Source organism: Antechinus flavipes, chromosome 1, assembly GCF_016432865.1.
Source record: "Antechinus flavipes isolate AdamAnt ecotype Samford, QLD, Australia chromosome 1, AdamAnt_v2, whole genome shotgun sequence".
In the NCBI taxonomy this organism is placed as follows: domain Eukaryota; kingdom Metazoa; phylum Chordata; class Mammalia; order Dasyuromorphia; family Dasyuridae; genus Antechinus; species Antechinus flavipes.
Genome location: NC_067398.1, coordinates 362,856,834 through 362,874,129, shown reverse-complemented (window position 1 = coordinate 362,874,129; position 17,296 = coordinate 362,856,834). Strand labels below are relative to the sequence as shown.

The 17,296-nt window shown below is 37.3% G+C and overlaps 1 protein-coding gene across 1 annotated transcript in view; it reads right to left on the bottom strand.

Moving 5' to 3' along the window:
* Positions 1–13,229, bottom strand: part of HDHD2 (haloacid dehalogenase like hydrolase domain containing 2) — a 40,990-nt gene extending 27,761 nt beyond the window's left edge. The window contains exons 1-2 of the mRNA XM_051969657.1: positions 13,085–13,229; positions 1,451–1,561 (exon numbers count right to left, since the gene is read on the bottom strand). Of these exons, the coding sequence (XP_051825617.1) occupies positions 1,451–1,551 (101 nt within the window). The 5' untranslated portion in view covers positions 1,552–1,561; positions 13,085–13,229. The remainder of the gene's footprint in view (positions 1–1,450; positions 1,562–13,084) is intronic.
* Positions 13,230–17,296: the final 4,067 nt, after the last annotated feature.

Genomic DNA, 17,296 nt, shown 5'->3' with positions numbered 1-17,296 from the left:
TACATATAATCCACACATGGGTGTATATAATATGTATTATGCTTTGCACATCTGTGTACAGAAAACACACATCTATATACACAGACATATATCGCATAGATATACATATATACTGAAAGGTACTATGATACAGTGTAAAATATGGGTTTTGAATCTAAAGGGCTTGAGTTCAAATACTACCTGTCACTACTTATATAATCCTGGGCACATCATCTGACCTTTCTGACCGTGTTTTCCTCATGGATAAAATGAGGAGGTTGGACTAGAGGGCTGGAGGTCTTTTCTAGATTAAAATATTATTCTATTCAACTTATGGTACAAATATTAGTTATAAACATCTTCTAATCTACAGCCCGTATGTAGCAGTCTATGGCCATTACATTATACAACTGAGCATCTGATGAGAGCCTCTGAAGTAGTCTCACTTTGTCTTATGCCCAAGTATTAAACCCTCAACAAGGTTCAAATCTCAAAGGAAAGGACTGTATTCTTATGTTTTGGGGTACTCACTGTGTCTATCCGTGAACTGACTGACAAACCACATCAGAATTATCCTAAAATGTCTTTTAAACTTAAAAAAAAACCCAACTCCACAACAGTTCTAAGCATTAAGAATTCTTCAAATTTAATTTTTTAAAAAAAGAAAATGTATCAAACTGATTCAGGTAAACATCATGACTCACAATATGTGGCCTGGATTTCCTGAACTTTGCATTAACCAAACTCTGTGCCTGACCCTAAGCTTCTGGGAGATATATGAGAAGGATAAAGCATTCCCTGCCTGGAGGACAGGGCACATCCCTGTTTCCACAACCAAAGTCACAACTGCTAGTCTTTTTAAAAATCTTATTTAAACAACTTTAACTTTTTGCCTGCCTAAAAACATAAAGAAAATCAAATTGACTTCGAACAAGTTTTTCTTATCAATTGGAAATTCCAATCTTCAAATTCAGTTATTTCTTTGTGATTATTCTATATTTAAGAGAGCTGATTTTTTTTTCTCACTACAGAGAAGTGAAGAGGGGGAAATAATGCTAATTAAATCAAAATGTCAAAACATAATAATCAAGTACCTTTTCTGAGCAAGGTATTATTCTGATGCTGAAAAAAACATATTATCCCATAATGCTTTAAGGTTTACAAAGCGTCTTCCTCACCACAACCCTGTGAGATAGAGAGTATTATTTTACAATGAGGAAACTGGGGCTTTGAGATCTTAAGTGATACAGCTAGTGCCTTGGAAATAATGCTATTTACAGCCATGTAGGCTTAGAGAAACGTGCTTAAAAAAATTACAATCCATGCATCTTAGAGTTAAACTCAAAGCAGTTTCTTCTAGAGGGTAAGCTTATGAAGTGTCATCTTCACACCATCCATTTAGCTAATGATCTGCTTGGGTAAAATGGCACTCACAAATGTATTTGTCAACTGAACTTGGAGGAGAGCTTGCCTTTTAAGAGCGTCCTGTGCGCCTGGTACAGCTGCATCTTCAATGTGAAGTGTGCCACTGAGATCTACCAAAACAGCTTTTAATGCACGGCGTGCCGCCATCCTTCATTCCCTAGGAGGAAGAAAATGAAATTAAAAATACTATTTAGAAGACAATGGAAAATAAAAACTGATAAGTATGCAAATAATATTATTCACAAAGAGAAAGATATTGTTCAGTGGTAAGATCACTATTATGGAAGAAAACAAGTTTTTGAAAAGCAAGAATTCAACACAAATAGTAAAAAACTTCTTTCTAATGCTATTTTTCCTACAAGGTTTAAAAATAAAAGAGAGCATGCAAAAATGTAAGTCAGAACACATCAAGATATTTAAATGATCTTTCAAAGATTAATATGCAACCGTATGTTAAATGTAGGAAACTGTAGATCTAAGAGCAAAGGGAAAGTACTAAGGGTTTATCAAATTCCTATTATATTTACTAAATCATAATAAAAATGAATGCTTTTTAGATCACATCCAAAAATCCCATATACACATTTACCACTTTCTGATGACATATTTGGGTCACTAAAGGCAAAAAATAGGTTATAAATATGGCATAAATTACATAATATTTTCCTTAATTTACCAATGTTATTTTCCCCCTGCCCCTTCTTTTTTATAGACTGTGCAGATTAAGACACTTCTCTTTTATTCAGACCAATCACCCTCTTTTGCTTCAAGGATAGGATATAAACTGGGCAGATGATTTTATGGGCCATCTAAATCTTTCTTTATAGAGTATAATATGAAGGAATAAATTTGATGCTATAACAACCAAGGTCAAACTTCTGCTCTAAATTAAAAGGTGGATATAGAATTAAATTTGTAAAACCTAGATATTGTTTTTCTTCCTTATTTTGGGAAATGTCAATAAATATGGAGAGAGAATTTTTATGTAAGACATTTTGGAGGAAGAATATGAGACAGAAAAACATGGCACCTATCTAAGCTCTTTCAAAAGCTACCAAATCAAAAACCTAGATTACATCCTGCAAAATTTTTACAAAACATTTTACCAAGTAACAAGACTTATATGATTATTGTTTAAATCCTACTGTATCCCTCCATCTAAATAGCACATGTTATAATGTTATGATAGCACAGTTCTGTCACAATAACACAGCCATTTGACAGAGGTACAACTAGAATTTTGGTTTTAAAAAGTTATGATGAGTCAAAGAAACTAGAACAGTATACTAAGAGTCTGAAGATTTAAGTTTAAATTACAGCACACAAAAACAAACAAACAAACAAAAAACGCCCAGCTTTTATACTAATTGGATATGTGATCTTAAAGTCACTGACCCTGAACCTCAGTAACATATGTGGGTTAGACTAGGTTGTTACTAAGATCTCTTCCAGCTCTAAAAATTATGTAATTCTGTGAATATTGATTTATTGTAATTGTCACCTGCCTATAAACATTGTGTTAGGGAAAAGAAAAAAGACAATAAATGTTTACTTTTATCATGACAAAACTTTCATTTGATTACAGGAATATCCATGATAAAAAATAAATTACATTTATAAAACTCAATTTTAACCACTAAGATTTAGTTCTTGTCCTGCACTAAGCATATTTATGAACCATCCACAGGAGAAATTCATAAATCCATCAAACCCCACTCCAATGTTAGAATACACTCTTCAAACTAGATTAAATCAGAACTATGCCCAAAGGACTATCAAACTGTACTACCCTTTGATCCAGCAGTGTCTCCACTGGACCTGTATTGCAAAGCGATGATAAAAAAGGGAAAAGGACCCAGAGGTGCAAAAATGTTTGTGGCAGCCCTTTTTGTAGTGACAAGGAACTGGAAACTGAGTGGATGCCCATTAATTGGAGAATGGCTAAACTTATGACATGTGAATGTTATGGAATATTACTGTTCTATAAGAAATGATCAGCAGAATGAATACAGAGAGGCCTGGAGAGACTTACATGAACAGATGCTAAGTGAAATGAGCAGAACCAGGAAAATACTGTATAAACACTGTATACAGCAACAGCAAGATTATACAATGATCAATTCTGATGGACATGGCTCTTTTCAACAATGAAGCGATTCAAGCCAATTCCAATAGATCCGTGATGGAAAGAGACTTTCTGTATCCAGAAAGAAGACTGTAGGGACTGAATGGGGATCACAACATAGTACTTTTACCTTCTGACGTTTGCTTGCTTGTTTTTTTCTTTCTCATTGATTTCCTTTTTTGATCTAGTTTTTCTTATGCAGTATAAATGTAAAAATGTTTAGAAAAACTGTACATGTTTAACTCATATGAGATTACTTACGGTCTAGAGGAGGGAGAGAGAAAAATATGGAAGGAGGGTGGATGTTGAAAACTCTTTGTATGTCTTTTGAAAAATAAAAAAGATATTATTATTTTTAAAAGAACCAAAATTTTAAAAGAGACTGCCATGAGAGGAATTAAGACAAAAAAAAAATAGATGTACCCAATTATTTTCTTTCACATAAATATTTTTCATTTACAAGTTACTGGTACCAACTTCCAGGATCCTCTGGAGAGGAACCATAAATACTAAGGAAGCCGTTTCCTTGCCAAACTTTCTATTCATCACAACTTGATGTTGAAGGCAGAAAGGGTTAACAGTGGCAGGCAGCTAGCAATTGGTCAGAACTGGGTACCACAAGAACTAATATATAAATGGTGATAAGGAATAAGCGAAATAATATTAAAACTGATTCTTCCATATTAGGGATTAACATACACATACACACACACACACACACACACACACACACACACACACGTACATATATAAATGTCTTTGTCCTGAAGAGGCTTACATTCCACTGGATGGGGAATGGGGGTGGTAACATGTATCCATGTATCCATTTGAGTGTCTAGAAAATAAATACAAGATAACTTTTGGGGGAAAATTTTTATAGCAGTTGGGATAATCAGAAAAAGTTTCACATAGAAAAATGGCATATGAATTGGGTCTTTAGGAAACCACAGATTTAAAAGAATTATATATTCAAGGCATGGGGGAAATCAGTGCAAAGGCATGGAATACTGTATCAAAGGTGACAAAAGCCTAAAATGGGTCTTGGACCTTAAAATTGTTAGAAGAGAATATAGAATAAACACAAAAAGGCAGATTGAAACCAAGTCGTGAAAGACTTTAAAGACTAAACAGACAACAGCCAATGACTGGAATTTTTTGAATGATATGGTCAGACCTTTTAGGAAAAACATTTTTGACACCAATGTAGAGGATAGATTGGGATGAAGGAGACCAAGTAGGAAGCTACTACAATAGTCCAGACATTTGTGATGAAGGCCTGAACTAGATGGAGGCCACATGAGAAGAAGAAAGGTTATTTTAGAGAGATATAGCAACAGAATGGAATATCTGGTAAATGACTAGATATGTGACAAGATGAAAGGCTGAAGATGAATCAGAAGTTCTAAATCTGAGTGACTAGAAGGATGGTGGGTCCCTTGCCTTGACAGAAATAGAAGAGGGGTTCAAGCAATTCAGGAGAGGAAGGGGTTTCAGGAAAAATAACATTTTGTTTTATACATGTTAGAGATATCTACCAGTCATCTAGTTTGACTATCCAGCAGACTGATGGAGACAACAGACTGGAATTTAAGAGAGAATAAAAGGAATGTACAGACCAGTGAATCATATATATAGAAAAAAATAATTAAACCTGCAGGAGGGCATGCATGGAGAGAACAGAAAAGAAGAGAGCCTTTGTGTATTCCCACATTAGGGTATACCCAGGAGACAGGAGATAAAATGAAGGAAAGGACACAGAGATAGTCAGGTAGCTAGGAGAACTAGAAGAGTACTATGAAGATCCAACAAAAAGAATATTCAGAAGATGAGCTGTCCCAAAAATATTAGTCTGCAGTGTAAAATGCAACAAAAAGGTGAAGGATGAGAATAAGGTCTGATAATTAAGAGATCACTGACAGCTTTGGAGAGAGTTTTAATCAAGTGATGTCAGGCTGCCAAGTACTGAGACATAGGGAATGATTCAACAGGGAACTCATGGGAATGGCTTTTATCTTCTTGGTAAAGTTTGATGTAAGTTCTTCATCTGAAAGTGATGGTGTGGGAGGTGGAGGGAAAATGAGTTTGTCTAAAATAGCTTCTGTAAAGGATAAAAAAAAAAACAAGGACAAAGGCATGAAAAGATATCTTGCTACAATGAGGGCCCAAGATTAGACAATTCCAATGGTGGGAGTAATGCAGAAAGGATCTGGTAAGTCATATGTGGCAAAAAAAAAAAAAAAAAAGCAGGTAATGGATCTGAGAGTGAAGGGCTGGGTAGAGACTACAGGGTCACTATTGAGAAGGGGAAAAAGTGAAAGCATGTATGATGGCTTAAGAAAATACTGAGGGGCATTATGGTCTGGAGGCTTCCCACATCTGACATGTAGCTAACGCTTTATGATTTTCCCTTTGTGATACCCCTTACCACATCCCCTTCTCTGTCCTGATCCTGCACCCACCCACCCTGATGCAGGCCCTCAGGTCTGGACTACTGCAACAGCCTGCTGGGGGCGGGGGGAGGTCCACTGGGTCAAGACTCTCTCCACTCCAGTCCATCCTTCACTCAGCCATCAAAGGATCTTTGTGGAGTGCAGGTGTGATCAGATTACTCCCCCACTCAAACTCCAGTGATTCCCTATCGTGTTCAAGATCAAATATAAAATTTTGTCGTTTAAAAAGTTCCCTTACACACACACACCTTTCTAGTCTTTCACATTCCCCATCTGCCTCTACATACTCTGGGATCTAATGACATTCACTTCCTTGATGTTCCTCAAACAAAAAACTTCATCTCTGAATTGCAGGGATGTTCATTGGCTGCCTCCCGCTGGTGGAAAACTCTCTCTTCTCATCTTTGCCTCTGGCTTCCTTCAAGTCCCAGCTAAAATTTCAACTGCTACAAGAAGCCTTTCCCAGTCACCTCAATTCTAGTATCTTCTCTCAACTGATTAAATCCAATTTATCCTGGATAGAGTTTGTTTGTGCATGGTTGTTTCTAGATTGTCTCTCCCATTAGCTTGTGAGCTTATCAAGAACATGGGCTGTCTTTTACCTTTCTTCACCTCTCCCCGTGGTTAGGCTAAGTATCTGGCACATAATGGGTGCTTAATAAATATTTACTGACTACTGAAGAAGAGTTAAAGTGAGAGATGAAAAATGGAAGGTTATGATCAGATAAAAATTATTTCAGACCTTCTGAACATGGAAGTTCGACACATAAACACTTTTAAAATGATGTCCAAATAACTGGCTTAGGAACTTTAGGGATTTGTGATTTTGTTATCATCTCATACAGACAGTGAGGGCACCAGATGAACAAATGAAATGAAAAAAATTCAGTGACTGAATCATATAATGATGACTTTTTCTAAATGGATAATGAATTTATCATGATGTAAGACCAAATTTGGCTTCATCACAAAATATGTATCAGGAGCTGTCCACAAATATTATTAAATGGATTTTTGACACAATAACTTGTAATGTACCAATCACATCAAGGAAAAGTATTATGCTATTAATACTGTATGAATTTAGATATCAAAAGGAATAAAAATTTAATGAAATATTTTAATGCACACACACAAGGAGCTACTTTTTTATTCTAAAAGGTGGCTAAGTGTTTTAAAAAATGAAGTAGCTGTGATTGAAATTCTTCCTCAACTACAGCGTAAGTTCTATTAGCCAGGATCATTAGAAAAGGTAATATTTTGGTTAAATAAAAATTAAACAAAATTTCCTTTTTATTTTCAACAGTTCAGTTATCAGCTTGAAATGAAGAGATTTTTTAAATGTCTTACTAAGCAAGCAGTGGAAAGAGATTTAAGAGTTGAATCAGAGAAACAAGATCATGCTAACATGATCAAGGATACTAGAAAATTACATCTAATGGGTTTCAATTTCCTTATCATTAAAATTAGGTGATTGGATAAGAATTATATAATCTTGTGATAATATTATATAATCCTGTGATAATCATAATTTAATTCTTCTTTCATAATTTAACATTTTCCCATGCATTTGGGTCATAAAATAATCAATCTTGTTATTGTAAGAAACAAAGTATCTCATCAAGAATTCCACTGATTCACTGATGAATGCAGGAAAGATTTATGGGAATACACCTAAGGCCAAGTCAAGCCTTTTTATGAGGTTTAGTTAAACTCTACTTCTTCCTTCAGGATTCTGACAGATCAGGATTCTTTGCAGATTACTATTCTCCCTTATAAAGTATATAATACTTTTTTAAGCAAAATGTGGCTTGAGCAGTTCTTCCTTTGGTTCTTTGAGTTTCTGCAGTTGGTCATGTCTCCACTCTCCTGATCCTTCCTTGCCCAAGAGGGAAAATTCTTCTCCTTAGTACACAGCCAGTCCCTGTCCCAAGGAGTTTACATTCTCACATTCTTTTGGGGGAAGACTGAGAACCTTTGGTTGTCCTCAACCTGGTTTAGCCTATTTGCTGAATTGGTCTGCCAGGATGTGGCCACTGTGCATGCTATACAGCTTCTTGTAGTCACAGGTGAGAGTCAAGTGGATTAGCTGGACACTAAAAGTGAAAAGCAGCCTTGTAAAAGGCTTGGCAGCCTTCACACCAGAGGTACTAATATTCCCTGAACACATCCTACATCCAGCATGGCTTGCTTTTACCAGAGAAGATGTTATGCTTTATGAGCAAAGCAGAACTGAATTAGCACAAAAGAAACGCAAGATGTGCAAAATTAGAGAAGCTATTTCAAATATGCATATAGACAATTTGTGTCCAGCCTGTGGCAGAACATTCCAGCCTTTTGCTGGTCTGATCAGCCACAGCCGGACACATTGTAACTCACTTCTAACATTGTGATGTCATTTTGGTCCTCTTGGAGAACAAAGGACAACAAATGCCCAATGAGGGGAAGATAACCCTAGGAGGGGAAGAGCAAAGTCCAGAGGGCTGCTGTTCAAATCTAAAATCTCCATCCTTGATGATTCTTTGATGTCCTCGTCAGCTTCAATTTTCTAATTTAAGTTTCATTCCTCCTATTTAATTTTCATAACTGTGGAAATCAAATGCCCACCCATTTCTCATATTAACTTTTATCAAAAAATGATACTGTCAGAGGCTTGGAGAGACCTACATGGACTGATGCTAAGTGAGATGAGCAGAACCAGGAGATCATTATACACTTCGACAACGATATTGTATGAGGATGTATTCTGATGGAAGTGGATTTCTATGACAAAGAGACCTAACTGAGTTTCAATGGATAAATGATGGACAGAGACAGCTACACCCAGAGAAGGACCACTGGGAAACGAATGTGAACTATTTGCATTTTTGATTTTCTTCCCGAGTTATTTTTACCTTCTGAATCCAGTTCTCCCTGTGCAAAAGGAGAATTGTTCGGTTCTGCAAATATGTATTGTATCTAGGATATACTGCAACATATTTAACATATATAGGACTGCTTGCCATCTTGGGGGGGGTGGAGGGAGGGAGGGGAAAAAACGAAACATAAGCGAGTGCAAGGGATAATGCTGTAAAAAATTACCCTGGCATGGATTCTGTCAATACAAAGTTATTATTAAATAAAATAAAATTTAAATGAAAAAAAAATGATATTGTCAATCTTGATTCCCCATCTCATTCACAATGATTCATTACAAGTGAATTTTGGTTTTCTAAATCAAATCGCTTTATCACTGAAGATATCCAAAAGGATGTGCCTTAAGTCTGAAAATAAATTTAGATGAATTCTAAAAATGGTCAGAAAAGCGAATGACAGCATAAATAAAATAAATGCACAAGACTCATATTGATTACTTTGAAGTGGGTGACACTGGCTTTAAAATGTAAATTAGGAGATTATATATGTCTACATATATTTGCATATGTTTTGTATATATATAATTGTATAAATTGTGTGTATAAATTTAGAGACTAAATTACACACACACACACACACACACACACACACACACAATTTAGTCTCCAAATTACTTCAGTAAGTTTATAAAGAAATATAGAAAATTGATAGGAATTGCCAATGACCTCAAGATATCTTCAGAAAGTTATATTTTTAAAATTTCCAATTTAGCTTGTTTTCTTATTTAATTTCTTTTACCTAAAAGTACAGGAAAACAATCTGGTTAATTAGGAGCTCTAGATATCAAGATTTCTAAATAATACAGGTTTAACTCTGCCACTTTCCCCTTTTTGAAATTATAAATGTTAGCTATTTTGCTTCTACAGGTGACCTAGACAGAGTAAATACCCACAGGGAATGTGCTAGAATTGTAGCTAAGAAGAGTAATGGAAGGGCTGGGAAAATGGAGAAGTGAATGTCAGCACAAGCTTAAAGAACCAAAGGAGGAGCTGCTCTGGTCACATTTTGCTTAGTATGAGTATATTATTACTATATATGGAAGAACTGTAACCTAGAAGGATCTTGACCATCAGGTTTGTTGTAGTAACATAAAAAGACTTGATCTGGCCTTCATACCTCCTCTATGAATTCCATATTTTTGTAAGAATGTAAAATAAACTTTCCAGAATTCATAGTTAATCAGTGGAGTTCTTGATAAGATATTTTGTTTCTTACAGAATCATTTAATACAGAATCATTCACAGAATCTCTGAGTTAGAAGGAACTGCTAGAGGTTCTGGTCCAATCCATCGTAGCTGAACAAGAATCCTCTCTAAAATCTATCTGGCAAGCAGTCATTTGGTATGCATTTTTAACATTATCCTGAGAAAGAACAATAATCATTAATGGCTAGAATACTCAACCATTACTTTTTCAAAAAGAGAACAGTTAACAGGCTCCAAGGACTAAGGCTACTTCTAGAAATTCCATTTAAATGTTCCATCATGTTAAGATGCTTAAATGGTCTATAAAAATATTCAGATTCTACCTTTGGGGATAAATTTAATAACTATCCCATAAAAGATAAAGCTACTTAAAACAAAATTATATTCTTCATTAGATATATCAATATAGTTATTTTGCCTTTCCAAATAAAATTAATTTTCAGTTCATTGTAGCCAGGGTATAAGTCACTGGTCAACAGTAAATATCATTTCCACACAGGTAGGCAAAAGATCAGAAAACAAAAGTAAAGTAGATTTTTCCATATTCCTCATAATAGTTAAATCTCTAATGAAAGAAAAATGAATTCTAAAAATTAAAATTTTTTTCTGAGGGTCAAATAAATTTAAATAAAGATGAAAATGATTAAAATCAAACTGATTGAAGAATCAATGAAAATAAAGAGATTTGCTTCACAGAATCCTATTGGATAGGACTTCAATATGTCAAAGCATACTACTAGCATATCTATCTTCAAAACACTAGGGTAATTTCTACACAATGACAAATCATCAGAACAGGAACTGTAAGGAGTATATCTTTACTGAAGAGATTATCTCTATCTAATCACATCTACTAATGACAATTTCAATTGTTATTAAGTAATTCCATACAGTTCATCATAGTTCATTGTTTGCAGGTTGCCAAACACTACAAAAAACCTCCTATTACACTCAGTTGTATTTTTCAAACTCAGAATTCTACCTTAGCGTTACAACAGAACTGACTACTTGGAGCATCACAAGCAAAAACCCTAACTACTTAGTTGTCTTATTAAAAGCTAGATACCTCAATTTAACCAAGAGGAAATTCCCCTAAGTTTCTCCTACCATAAGCTGGAATAAGGTAATGATTAAAATTCTGTTTCTCAACAAATCAGCTTCTAAGACTTCATGCCAAACAGAAAAATAAGTTTTTCAAGTGCCCTTCCTAATTCTGCCTTATGCTTGCACCTCTTGTATCTCACCCAAGCCCTGGTTGAAACTTAAACATATTGTAAATCTTTTACTTAAGCAAAAGAAAAATTAATTCTCTTCTCTTCTCATCCCAGGATAAAGAGTATTCTAGATTCAATAACTTGAACTGTCAAGGCGTAATAGTAAAAACAGATAGCAAAAAAATGACCCTAACCCTAAATGATTTTTAAAAATAGAAATGCTTTCCTCACATTTCAAGGTAGATAAAACCAATAATTAAGGCCTTTGTTAAATAGGGCTGAGAGGCAGTTGATTGGCACAATGGACAGAACCCCAGCTCTGAAGTTAGGAGAACCTGGGTTCAAATCCCATCTGAGGCATTTACTAGCCCTGTTACCCTGGGCTCAATCCTGATTGGCCCACCCTCATTCCCACAAAAAAAAAAATAAAACAGGGCCGAAAAAGTAAGAGATTTGTCCATACACTGATTGTTAGAACCTCAAGCAACTCTTTCCAAGGTGACCCAATTTCTCTCAACAGGCTGTAGTATCACCCTCTTTGGCCTCCTTTTTGTCTCTGCAGAACACAAATCAGCCAAATCAAAAAACATCTGAGTATCTATAATGCACAAATATTTGGTAACTGAATGTTAATTTAAAAAAAAAAAAAGTAAATCATATCCTCCTCAGTAAAATTTAATGGATTAAATACGTACTAGAGAAACAGCAGAATCTCTTAATTCTCATTTTCAGCTTTGATTTTAAATCAAAGACCATTTTGACAAGAACATACAAAATAAACTCCCCTGATTGATATAAACATTCTGGTCCAGATAACACTGAATTCTGAGTCAGAGGAAGAGGACTGAAATTCAAGTTTGGGTTCTTACTCTCTGGGCCTTTTAACCTCTCCGGGTTTCTTGCTTCCTCTTCCAATAAAATGACTGAACTAGATGAGTGCCAGGATCACCTTCAGCTCCACCATTTAGAATAAATAATAGCTGCAAATGGAATATGCATTAAAGGGCAGCATTAGATTCTGGATCCAAATCCCTGCTCTTAAGGCAACCTAAGTCAATTTCATGAAAATGCTGAATCGGTGGAGGGTTGTTACCAGGGACAACCCCAAAAGTCCCTTCCAGTACTAGGTCAACGAAAAGCAGCGGGGCTGGTTTCTAACCATACACAGGCCCCCACAAGCACCAGGCCCAGCTTCAAGGCGTGCTAATCCCGTTCCCACCTTCTCTGGGTAGGGAAGCAGCAAATCAGTCCTTTCTCACCTCTCAGCAAGGATTTACGAGGTGGAAAAGACCTTGGAGGTCATCCAGTGCAACACTCTCATTTTATAAAAGGAAATTGAACGGAAGCAACTTGTACAAAGGTCAATGCATAGTAACTGACAGTGGCGGGATTTGAACCCGGCCCTCAGTGACTGCGACTCCGATTTGCAAAGAGTTTTGCCCTCAAAAGGCCTGGGAATGAGCTACTACTGGAATTGATTGCTACTTATTTTATAGAGAAGAAAGCTTGGGCTTTGAGAGGTTGGGCGGTCCGCGCACAGTCCCGAATCAAGAGAACGTCGGCCCCCACTATCCCCGCGCAGGAGGCAGGTTTTTCCTAGGACTCCAAACCTAGGGTTCACGCCGCACCATAGCTCCCCCCTCCCCGCGGAGATGGTACCGCCCGTGCCGCCCTGGAAGAGAGGCCGGGGGACCCGTCCATTCACGGGGGGGGGGGGAAGGTGCTGGCACTAGTCTCAAGTCGAGAAAAAGAAAGCTCCGGGAAACACACCCCTTCAGAACAAAGCAACAAGTCGAACCCTGAGCCAACCGCTAGCGCTTCTGCAACTTCTTCAGTCCTGATGCGGCCCAAGTAGAACACGCAAGACGCTACCCCTGGAGCAAAAGGACAGATCGAGCACGGCCCCACTGCACCTTCTGCGCAGCCCCGGAAACACTAGAGCTGCAGAGGAAGTCCCGCCTTCCTCCCGGAGAAGTCCCGCCTTCTTTGTCCGCCGCAACGCTTTAAACTTAGGAGTTTTTCCCATGTAGTTCGCCTTGTTATAACTTAACCTACTAATCCATTAAAACCAATCAATTAACATTCACTAAGCACTGCACTGTGCCCAGCCCTACACTTGACTCTAGGATAAACCCTCCCTGTCTGCAAGGTGCTTACAATCAACGAGGGAGACACGGCGCAAACAATACAACTCAGTTATGTACAGGAGAAGTAGGAAATCATTAATTGCGGGGTGGAGAGGGGAGGAGGGAGAGGGACAGAGAAGAGACTCTCTCTCTAATACAAAGATGTCGGTGTATGGGGCGCTCAAGGAGGGCTAGCTCTTCGGTGAGGGTTGCCTAACTTTTCAGGACTGCTCATCCTGGTGTCCACCTGTCACCCCACTGTCCCCTGAGCTCCAAGAAGCTACAAAGAGGGCAAACACCCCTGCAAAACCACCTTGGCAGACGGGGCTAAACCCGGTTGAGGGTAGTGGATAATCCTACTCTGTGGGTGAGTCTTCCCCTAGCACGGGAAGACTTTCCTCAGGGAAATGGACACCCGAGGACACTTTATTCCAGTGGCCGTGAAGTTGGCAGGAGCAGGCCTTGTGGAGGATTTAGGGCATCAAAAATGCCGAGCATCCACTGCCGGCTGGGCCATGGCCCAGTGGTCGAACTTCTGTCTTGCCACTGGACTTCAACGACTTGGGAAGAGACTGAGACTGACAGCTTTGTGCAACTTTGTTTCACTTAAATCCAATTCGTATGCAAGTCAAGAAGCCCTCATCTGTCAGGTCTTTACAAATGAAGGACAAACAACAGCCTTAGTGAGAAACAACGATATTAAAAAATAGTTAAGAATCAGTGAATTTATTTTTAAAAAAAAAGATCGAGAAATGGAGAAAACTCACATCAGGCATTCTCAATCTTCTCAGTGAAGATGGAGCCTTAAGTCCTAACTGAGCCGGGGCATGGAGGAGACAATTAGGTTTGAGAGAGAAAGTAAAAGGTTTGAAATAGATGTTTTGGGAAAACAGAGAGCATACTCAGTGGATAGAGTGACAGATTTAGAGTCAGAATTTGAATTAAAATTCGGCCTCAAACACTAAATAGCTGGGTTTTGGTAGGCAAGTTAATGATAATAATACTACCTTTCACAAGACTTTTGTGAACATCAAATGAATTAATATATGCAAGGCACTTTGCAAACATTAAAGCACTATATAAATGTTAGCTATTATTATCTTTTATTGTGAACCTGAGAAAGCAAATGATGGCTGTATGGATGTGAAAGATGGCTAAATTGGGGTGATGAGTTTGTGAATGGAGAGAAGGGATACATGCAGAAGATGTAGAGGTAAAATTGGCCACACTTGACAACTAGTTAGATGTAGTATGTGAGGGAGGATGGAGTCAAGTATGACTCCAGGGTTTCAAACTGAGAGGATGCTGGCACCTTCCACAGAAATGCTTCATCCCATTATCATTTCACCTTCCTCTGTGTGGCAAGGCCAATAAAACTTACTGAGACAATATTTTCTACAATATCAGATGTAGTTCTTTGCACTTTCTAATTATAGATAATGGTTTTACTTCTTAGGATTTTAAATTCTCAGATTTGAAATTAAAGAAATGGAACCCTAAATACAAAAGCTAACCTTCTCTTAGGAATGTAAGTGAATCAATATTGCTTGCCATGAAATATATACATGCATATATACATTTATACATAACTACAGTAATAAGTAAGGTTTTGTTAGAATCTTTATGTCTTAGATTCTTCTTTTGAATCGTATCTTTATGAAACCTTTGCGGACTTAAAATAATTTGTTTATTTTTCAGGTAATTAGCATGTATCCTATAAGTATTAATTGTCCCTTGCTTTTTTCGGTCATCTCTATGACCAGAAGAAGTCTCTCTTTTTCCCAATAAATTTACAGATAAAATAACCATCGGCACTAGACAATACAGCTATTAGCATTATACTTTAGATTCCTCCACATGTTGCTTGGTAGCTAACCTTGGGTAAATTAGAAAACATTCCAGTCTCATCTCACTTAACCAATTACTTTGCTCAAGATTCCAAGGCCTAGATCTGGAAGCAGAAGAATCAGATAACATTTTGTGTTCCACAATTCACCTTCTTGGAATCCCTGAAAAGGAAAGAATGCATCTCTAATACTTATCAGAGATAGAATTTTCCTATATAAAAAAAGGAAAATTGGGAACACATCTTTGGAGCTGCCATACTAATTGTGATAGCAGTGCTGCAATCTAAAACCAGATTGGGTATACTGTTTCCAGGGTATTCCTGTCTCCAGTCAACTATGAAAAATATCCTCAAACAAATCTCTGACACAAGTTTTCTGCAAGGATTTTCTTTTCTTCTTCCTAGTTTAGATGCAGTATTACTACATAATCATTCATTTGTAGAAACTTTTGCCAGCAAATGAAGAAATTTATTTGAGTAGGAGAAACTGATCAAGTCCCTTCCTTGTTCTTGAATTACTTAAATTTCCCCTTACTCAAATTTCTGCAGTGAGAACCCCCCTTTCCCTATTAATGTTTGTGAAAAATCAACATTGGATTCTGCTAAATCCTCACAGAGGGGCATTCACTTATCCCCTTTCTTTCTTGATAGAACAAGCAGGCCTTAGGAAATGGGACAAAAACTTCCTCTCCTGAGATACTCACTGTCTCTTATTAGTCTACCCAAACTTTTTATTTTGTTTTTTGTTACTCTTGAATACAGAATCAGAATACATAATCTAGTGACCTTCACACATTGCATACAGTGTATGCACTGCTTGCAGTATCAAGGTGTTGGATTTAGAAATCGATTTGTCTTTTAAACTTATAAGACGAGAACAATACTACTTGCTTATTCTCATTCCCAGATTTCAATCCTTGATCCAAACTAGTCAGTTCCCTTGTCTTCTATCCCTTTGGAAAGAGAACTCAAGTTTCATGGTGTCATCCCATCTCTGGATGCCTGTCTATTTGGAAGGAGATCTCTGGTTTCCTACCCTTTCTTGTTCTGATATGTGGATCAGTGGCTCTAAATGTTATGCCATAGTTCTCTTTTATTGTCCTGACTCAGTTTCCCTAATTATCCTGACCCAGTCCTGCCTTGGTTTCCCTGCTTCTCAGTTCTGCAAAACCTCCCTTCCCTCTTTATCAGAATACTTGATAGAATATCAGAATGCCTCTCTCCATCCCAAGCTATTAGAATATCAGATACTGTCTTATCAAGATGCCTCTCCCCACATCTGGGGTGCCTCCCCCTGATTATGTCATCCCTCTCAAGAGGTTCACCCCACGCTGTCAGAATCCCGTTCCCACTCCCAGTATCTGGACTCTAACCCTGCCTCAGTCTACCCTCTGAGTCTGAGCCACGAATATATATGTCATTGAGAACTCTGATTGTTTGCTGGATTCTTGGAGATGACAATCTCATTCAGCCCTGGGACCAAACATAGATCTATTGGTCCCAGCATATCTCTCCATTTAATAAATTATTAAATACTCTCTAATCTCTATCTTGCTCAGTTTCTCCAGCATTACATAAAGTCCCTCAGAAAAATCATCATATCTTCTTGGTTCCCTAATCAGTTTACTGAGGAACAAAACATCTTAAATGTAGAACATGAAGCACAAAACCTTTTAAAATTCAGTTTACCTGAAGACAAAATAATAAACCACTTGGTGCAATTGAAGGGGGAGGGAAACTGTTTCCTTTACTGAAGCTGTGTTCCCTTTAAGATTATCACTAAACTGTGTTCCTTTTAAAATTAAATTGTGTCCCCTTTTTGATCTGAGAGATCAGGATCTCCCAGACTCCAAGGAGTCTAGAGACAGGGCCCATCTTCCCAGGAAAACAGAAGCAACTCCCATTGATCTTTTTGAAATTCTAAATTCTCATTCAATTGAGAAATCCTGGTCTGATCAGCTCAGGCTGTCTCAGCCCCCCACCAAGATATTAATATGATATAATATATAT